This window comes from Columba livia, chromosome 3 (assembly GCF_036013475.1).
Source record: "Columba livia isolate bColLiv1 breed racing homer chromosome 3, bColLiv1.pat.W.v2, whole genome shotgun sequence".
Lineage (NCBI taxonomy): Eukaryota > Metazoa > Chordata > Aves > Columbiformes > Columbidae > Columba > Columba livia.
Genome location: NC_088604.1, coordinates 89,669,042 through 89,677,648, shown reverse-complemented (window position 1 = coordinate 89,677,648; position 8,607 = coordinate 89,669,042). Strand labels below are relative to the sequence as shown.

Sequence of the window (8,607 nt, the reverse complement as noted above, 5' to 3'; positions counted from 1 at the left end):
CTTCAGCTCCCGCGCTGCCCGCGACAGCAGCTGGCGGGCAGGGCCTGCCTGAAGGCCTCGGGCTCCACACCTGCGCTTGGGCGGCGGAAGGCGGAGAATCTAGGCTGCCTGTGCAGGTTTAGTCCTTGCTGCTGGGGGACGTGGGGCTCGCATGAGCCACCCGGGACACCTGCCCCAGGAGGGGATGAGGGGCGAGGAACCGGCAAGACGCCGCTCTCAGCAGCTCGCACCCTCCGCCCGCCCGGCTGCGGGGAGACGACTACAGCTCCCGGCGTGCAGCGCCGCACCTGCGGCCGCTCTGATTGGCTGCCGCCCCTCCCGCCCTCCCCCGCGTGACAGTGCGAGCCTGGCGGCGGCGCCGGAACCCCCCGCGTGCTGGGGGCCAGCGAGCGCCATGGCGGCGATGGGCTGGGTGGTCGGGCGGTGGCGTGGCGGCCCCGCGCTCCTGCGGGGGGTGCTTGGGGCAGCCCTGGGCCGCGCCTGCAGCTCCGGGGCGACCGTGAGGGCTCCGTCCGCCGCGGCTCAGGTGAGGCGGGGCGCCGGGGGTCCGGCGGGGGAGGGCTGTGAGGTGAGGCCGGTGCGGCGCCGGGGGGTGTCAAAGGAGGTGTGGGGCCGGGGGCCGGTAGCGGGCGGGCGTGCGCCCCTGCCAGCGGGGTGCCCGGCGGGAGCGCGGCCGCCGGGAGTCGAGGTTGGGATTTGGAGTCTCGGACCGGTGCAAAATTAAGAAAAGGTAGTTTGTGAAGGGCATGGCCTGGCGGGGCTGCCCCGGGGAGCTCGGGTTGAGAGCTCTGCACCGGGATCGGCCGCAGCCTGGGCTGAGGCAGCTGGAATCTGCTTGGGCCAGTGGCACTAACACTCTGCCTCTTGCTTTCTGGTAGACATGTTTACTTTTGCAACCTGGATCAGGCTGCAACAGTAATGTGTGTGGTGGACGTTACTTGATTATACAAATCGGGGGGTAGGTGAGGTCATCAGGACGTGGTAATGTATACTTAAATGTCCTTACTTTACTGAAATGCCACCCTTACTTTGAAAGTAAGTAAGACGTTCAGTCTCTTGGACTGATGCAGTTCTGTGTTCCTTCTAAGTCAAGGAAGAGATGGTTTGATCTGCCAAGGTCAAAATCCAGTGGTTTGGCAGCTCTCGGTTGCGGTCCGGGTGGTCACACAAACTTTGCAAAGAGACTGTTTGCTCTGTGACTGGCATGAAACCAACACAGGTGTTGTCCAGAGCCAGCTCCATGTAGTTTGACTTCCAGTCCCTCAGATGGATTTGGCCTCTTGGTGTTCAAAGGCAGGAGAAAAAGCTGCACAGAAAGGCACAGGTTTTGTAACTGTCTAGCAGAAATAGGTCATGACATGCAGAGTAGGCCCAGCTGGGACATGATTTAGTGATTTGCTTGCAATTGCATGGCTGGCTTTAGGAAGCAGAAAATAAGCTAAAGCTACTGGTGTTAGTCTTTGTGTCACCAGAATTGAAGGCATTCACTACCACTTAGTTATTTACAGAAAGTCAAATGGATTTGTGTATTTCTTTATTAAACGCTTATTTGGCTCAGGTATCTAGAAAGGTTATTGTGTTTCTTTTGTTTGTTCTAAACCATGTACTTTATTTGTAAATTCTGATCAGAAGTATTTTTAACTGCTTTCTATATCTGGAGTAGTTCTAGCATACATTTAGGTATTCCTTTTGGAATAACTTGACCACAACATCCATCTCTGAAAGCCCCACTGCCTTAGGGAATGAAAGCCACAATGGCTGGAAGAATAGGATGTGTGATTGGTGTGTGTGTGCCGTAGTAACTGTGACAAGTGAACTGGGGCACTGGCTGATACCCTGCAGGGCCTGAGAAGCAAGCTAATGAAAAGCAAAGACAGTGCAAACTTAGCAACTCCACAGTGATAATATATTCATTGCTCCTTGTTCTCAGTTTGTGACTGGTCTGTAGTGAGGAGCAATTAGTGTTACAGCCATAGGGGTCACAGAAACATGCTTTCAGATGACAGGATGTTGAAACTTGCAAAACTATTGTGAATACTTCTTGCCTATCTTCTGGGTTGGATCTGAAAATGTTCATGGATTCTGTTTAGTTTCATGAGATTTCAGTTGGGTGTGGGAGGTGTGGAGTTAGACTACCTGCATTTCATCACTCTTTAAAATGATCCTTCCAGCTGTGGAAGGAAAAACTCCATGATGTAGGAGCTTCAGGAGACAACTGGATGGCTCTGTCCAAGGCCATCTGTTCTAAGTCTAGGTTAGGTTACAAACAGTGGGGTCAGTACAGCTGCTGCTTTGGTATTGTGTGGTGAACTTATGTTCAGCTTTTGGCCTTTTTAACCTATTTCTACTTGTTTCTTTTTTTGAGACAGTGGGAGGCTGAGTGCATGCTATCTATTCTGTATTCTGCATTTAATATCTGTAGTAACACTTTCTCTGAATACTTGGTGACTCCCTCTACCAGAAACACTATATAGCTTTTTTGTGGTTTGAGTATCCATCAAGTCCTTATAATGTTGTCTATATGAAATATGTGGTTAAAATCTGTTTATAGAAGTGAAATGATATTGAGCAGCTAACCTGAGTGGGCCAACCTCAGGCTGTGAAAATTTATGTTAGTTTTGAAGGTGAAATCAGATATACCTGGGAAGCTGGTCCTAAGTTGTTTTCTAATAAAAGCCGGAACTTAATCAGATTGTTATTGGACTGGTTAGTGCACATGATAGATCCTGTTTGTATCTTAGTATTTAAGATATGGCTGTCATTCTCGCGGGAGTGTGCAGTGTAGAGTCCGTTTTACTAAGACTAGATAAGGGCAAGTAGCAACAGGCACTCTGAAAGTGGCATTTTCATGCTTGTTTGGTTATGTACAAGTAAACAAAAGAAAGTCTGATGCCACCCTGTCATCTTGTACATATGATGACATGTCCAAATTCTTGAATTAAAAAAAAAAAAAAGAAAGTAGGATTACATATTTTTACTACAAATCTTTGTTTTCTAGTACAATAAAAAAGTAATTTATACTGCTTATGGGTGAAAACCTCAGCTTTTTGTTATAAAGAGGGAAGATGAGAGGACTCTTAAGGTAGTGAGGCTTGAGAGCATTAATAAGGAAATTAGTATTTTATTTTTTTTTTCATCCTGCCCTAGATGTATCATTTCCAGTAACGGTCTTCAGCATCCTGATACAAAGTTCCATTTCAGCATCCTCCATCTGTTCGTGTAGATCCTGTAATTCAGACATAACCACTTGAAATTTTATGTGGCCTCAATGAAGTCATTGCCACTGGGATAAAGAGAACAGCCCAGCTCCTCTAGAAAGACCTTGTGTGGCCCTTGTTCTTGGCCAGTCCTCTCTGAAACTCTCTGTCCTGGAGCTCCATTTTGTGGGTAGCTGGTCACAGTCTCTGAGCAGCAGGCTCTGTGCCAGAAGCCAGAACTGCAGCATGCTGTTTGGGGTCAACTCTTGGGCAGCAGCTGCAGAGCCCTCAGGAAAACATTTGTCTTGGACTTCTGAGCTCAAACCTCATTCTGGCACTTGGCCTACTTAGACCCATTTCAGCCTCTGTGGCTGTCTAATTTCCAGGTTAAACAAGGACGCCGTGTCACCGCTTCCCTACAGACCAACATGTTAAAGGTGAGGCATGAAACAGAAGAACTTTTGTTGAGTTGTGTCCATGATGCTGGTGCAGTGGCATTGGGCACTACAGTGAGGCGGCAGCACTGATATATGGACCCAAAAGGGCTGCAGGAGCTGAAAGGTCAGCACCAAGTGCATAAGTACACAGGTTGTGGTGGTCCCTGAGGCCTGTGCAGAGGAAGTGTTTGCAAGCATTGCTGTTTCCTAGTGCACAAATATCACTGGGGGTAAGGTGGAGCTGGAAGGCTAGAGCAAGTATAGCACTTGATCTTCAGCATGATGAATAGACTAGAGTTCTGTTCTCTTCTCCTGTGTATTCAACTGAGCCTTCCCAGTATCTGTCAGTTTGTGGTGTTCCTGGTGGTTATTAATACCTCTGGTGACAGCTTCCAATTATGCTGCGTTGTAGAAGAGTTCTCCTGGAAAGCAAAGGTGAATTGGCAGGTCTGAAGGGCTGACAGCCTGTCAAAACGTAGTTGCTAAGTCCAGTCATCTAAGCTCTCATTCTTTCAGTACTAGTATAGAACATAGGATTGACAGCCCAGACTGAAACTGTTTTTTCACGGGTCAGGCAAAGCACACTCTGTGACAGCGTATACTCCTCTGATGTGCAGAAGTGTTGACCATCAACTATGCAGAGAGGGGCATAGGGACTTGGGGATTATAAGCATCGCTTTTGACTGAAAAAGTTACGTGTTTGGGCACTGATATGTTAAAATACCAACAACCACATGTCTTTTCCAACTGCAGGGAACTGAATAACCCTTCCCCTGTAGCCTGGGAACTGTAGCAGACAGTTTTTGGTTTTTCCCTGCCCTCTTAGCTCTCACACAGGCTACAAGTAACTCGAGGTCCAACCTCACCCTATTCCTCCCATTTAGAAAATCCTACTTACACAACTACCTGAGAAAGTGCTTCATCCTTCCTCTGAGTTGCCAGCTGAGTTTCCGTCTCTGATATTTGGCATTCGTTGTGGAATCGATAAAAACATGAATCACTGCTGGGTGCAGTGGCAGTTTTTGTAATACAGGATTAACTCCCCTGGAGCTCAAGCTGATGCTACTGAACTCCTCCTAATTCTTTCTTGCTGACATCAAACTGGGCAGAAACTGAACTAACAGCTTAAAAATTACATCTCCAGTCACTTTTTTCCTCCCAGACAAACCCATCTCTGTACACAACAAGAAGCTCTAGTAGCTCTGGGAAACTTCTTTCTGTTCCCCATCGCAAACCCCACTATTTTGCAGCAAAACAGCAAAAGTTAGTTATTTCCAACAGGAGCTTTAAAGTATATTGACACCAACTGCCTGCTGAATGCTTGTTCTTAGAATGCTGCTTCTTGACAGTTCATTTTAGAGTAATAAATGAAAAGCAGTATTATCCCTCCAGTAAGTGCTTTTACTTTAGTTTCCTTGCCTGTAGCAGCTGCTCAGGTGGATGCCACACCAGGAACAGAACCACTGTCTCCTGCCTCCCAGACCAATGGTGTTTCCTTCCTGAAAACTTTAAGCATATGATTGTCCTTGAGAAGAAAGTATACAGTTTTGGCATCCATTAGATACAATCATTAAAGTCTCCATTTCTTTCCACCCTTCCATCAGGGAGGACAACTTTTAACTCCTTTTCTTTCCTGTAATGTGCATTCTAAAATGGGGAGGCAGGAGTTTTGTACTGTTCTGTCTTCAAGTGGAGTGGTTAAGGAAGCCTGGTCCTGAAAAAGGTACAAAAATAAGTTACTGAGAAAGAAACGAGAGGAGTGCTCCTACAAGAAGGGCTAAAATAGGTTTAATAAGCATGGGAGTGCTTTCACTCTCAAATATGGACACCTTTTCAAAATAGTGGTGAAGAGAACATGAGAAATTCAACCAGGCCAGAAAGCAGTAGTTTTCAGGAAAAAATACTTTTTTGTTGCTTGTTAGCATTTGGTTTTGTTGTTGTTTGTTTGTGGGGGTTTTTGGTTGGTTGGTTTTGTTTTTTGGTTTGTTTTTTTTGTGTGTGTGTGTGTGGGGGGGTGTTTTTTGTTTGTTTTGGTTGTTTGTGGGTTTTGTTGTTGTTGTTTTGTTTTGTTTGTTTTTGTTTTTTCTGTTCAGGGATGAGTTCTCTTAATGGGACAGAAGCAGAAATGAAGCCTGAATATTTAGCTGGGCTTTTTGATTTAACCTTCCTTACATTCTGAGGAACTTTCACCATGAGTGCAACAGGGGCAGCATTTCTAACAAAGCAAGTTCCCAATGTGGGATTTCCTGGGGCAAGTAAAGCTGTGCAGAGCTCACAAACAACCCTCAGGTGCCCGAAACAGAGCATTTCCTCAGGTGGATTGAAAACCAGGTGAGTTGTGCTGCCTGTGCACCTTGGAGAGGAGAGAGATGTAGGAACGTGTGTGTGAGGTTGCCACTGGCACCTTTGGTGCTGCAGAGGGGGAAGACCAGGCCTGGGGAGGGCTTGCCTCAGCCCCTTATCCTTCTGCTCTTGGGGCACCGCTAGGAAATGGAAACTGAAATTGCTTGCTTCTGGCAGAAAGGCCAGGACTGTTCTTAGAGGCCTTCTTATCTAACAAAACTGTTTGGATCAAGAAGTGTAGTGTGTTGCTTAAAGGCTGGTGTAAAGATTGTACATCCAAGACAGACTGCTCCTGCTTTTAAGTTTAGCAGCAGCTGTGGTGTTAGCACAGCTGGAATCAAACTTGCTGCAGCTGCTGATGGCTGAAGTTGGGCCTCTCCCCAGGTAACCTTTGCTGTCCAACTGATCTGGTCAGTGGGGGTGTCCTCTCTGTCTTCCACACAATCCCAAGCCTTTCTTAAAAATTCTTTCAGGATAAAATGTTTTGAGGAAGCATACCTGGGTTTTTTGAGTTGTTTCATCTGACTATTTCTGAACTCCTTGCTAGGGCTGTTTGGAAATACTGTGTGATATTAACTCCTGTGGTTACTGGTGATGACCAGAGCCAGGGAGATGATGGCCAAGGCCACAAATGTTTCTGCCCAGTCCCTTGGCGTTGTTCCATTCATGCTGATGTTTAGTATGTCTGGAGATTTCGCAGGTCTGTTTTTGACTAGATGGAAATCATGACATTTGCTCAGTTAAGCAGTTTGAATACTACCTAATGTGTCATTTTGTCCGGTTCACCATTCGACGTCTTAAATTTATGTCAAAACTTTATTCTTTGCCTGCTGCAGCCTTTCAGGACTAGCCAGCATGATTTTCGCTTGAGGTGCAATTTTGCAGCTGATTCTTTTTTCCCCCTCCTCACTTTTTAAACTTGGTGAACACAGGGTAACCAGAAGTGGTTTTGTATGTGTCATTTCACTGGAGAGAAAGTTCACTGTATGTCCAGGAACCTTGTAGCTTTCTTCAGTTTTCTTAGCTGACTATTAAGTGTCTGTATGTGGTTAAACAAGAGCACAGTGAAGGTAGATCCTTTAATTATTTTGATCCAATTTTTGCTGTTTTGTTTTGTGGTATTATGCAGCTGGCATCTGTCAAAGTTATTACATTGGCTTTCTATAAAATGTTAATTTCGTTGTGATATAGTAGGTGAAAAGACACCCGACTTGACGGAGTTTGGATGATGATGTTTGTGGACATTTTTAAGTAGTGCCTGAACGAAGTATCTGCTAGCTGATTATGTTGGTAAACTTTTGGTGTTCTGGGGTACTGTCATAAGGATTGGTTCAGTTACTGCATGTTTCACTTAAGGTGTTGAAATATTTTCCAGAAGTAGCAGAGTAGTTTCAGCTGTGCTTTACAGGTATAGAAAACAGAGATATAACATGGTAATTTGAAAGTCATGGGCTAAAGACAGCAGTGGGACCCCCTGCTCCTAGACCTTGCCATAATCAGCAGTGTTCTGGTGTTGACCATAGTGATGTTTTAAAGATGCTTGGTATAGACTTGAACTGTATTCCAGTAGCAGCTACTAATTTATAATATTTCGTTTGATACCTAAAGTGATCAGCCCTCATTCTGGAACACAAAAGCTCAGTACTTCCTGAAAAACATGTTGCTCTAGAATGTGTTACACCATGCTTTACAAACAAATCATAAATACAAAAAAACTTTTAATAATTACTTTATGACAGTTAATAAAGACATTATTAAAATTCTGGATATTTTTATGCAGGCTTGAACAGGTGGAATGTTTAGGATCATGTGCGCTCCTTCAGTCCCGCTGTGCCCTGTAGTATTTATCATCTTTTATCTGAGACAAGCTTTTTGGAAGTATTGTATTGTATGGATTTGGGCAAGAAGACCTTGTTGGAAATGTGCTTGAAAGAGACATCACAAAACATAATTGTACACAGCAATACTGTGGTTTTGCTGTTAATAAGATGTTATGTCTTGCAGATGGAGGTTGTTAGGGAGACAAGCAGACATGCAGAGTTTCATCAACTTTTAGTTCTCATGTCTTGAAATGCAGAGACACTCATGTATGGGATACATATATTTCATTTATCTGAGGGCTGTAGTGAGATGGAGTGGTCCTGGATCATTCTGGAAAGTGAAGAGGCATGCAATTGAAAAAGCTGCTTCCTATGCTGCATAAAAAGCCTGAAGCACCTGTTGCAAAGAGGCTGTATCTTTAAATGCACATGGAAAATGATAGTACAGTTTCATGGAATTAAGGATGTGGAACTTAATCTCCAAACAGCCATTTTGACCATAAAGGCAAAGTCTTGGTCTATTGTCCCTGGAATAATAATTATCAGTTGAGTTCAAAGTTAATATTTATACACCAAGTTGATAGTGAGGATAACTGTTAAAATATTTACTATTTCATTGTTTCCATTACAGGAATTGCAGAGCTCAGGAAGAGGACGCTTTCTACTGGAACATGCTGCTCCCTTCTCAGCTTTTTTGACGGACAGCTTTGGGCGTCAGCACAACTACTTGCGAATTTCTTTGACTGAGAAATGCAACCTCAGGTGTAAGCATCTGCTTTTTCCCTTCCACAAAGCTCTTACATGACATAT

At 44.9% G+C, this 8,607-nt stretch overlaps 1 protein-coding gene across 3 annotated transcripts in view; it reads left to right on the top strand.

The window, feature by feature from the left end:
- The first annotated feature begins 327 nt into the window (after positions 1 to 327).
- The window catches only part of MOCS1 (molybdenum cofactor synthesis 1), a 31,492-nt gene continuing 23,212 nt past the window's right edge, over positions 328 to 8,607 (top strand). Inside the window, exons 1-2 of one of the 3 annotated variants that reach the window (XM_065058149.1) lie at positions 328 to 526; positions 8,429 to 8,561. In XM_065058149.1, coding sequence (XP_064914221.1) covers positions 395 to 526; positions 8,429 to 8,561 — 265 coding nt within the window. In that variant the 5' untranslated portion in view covers positions 328 to 394. Of the gene's footprint in view, positions 527 to 622; positions 5,966 to 8,428; positions 8,562 to 8,607 lie in introns of those variants that run through there. The other 2 variants (XM_065058150.1, XM_005503820.3) reach the window with 2 other exon arrangements.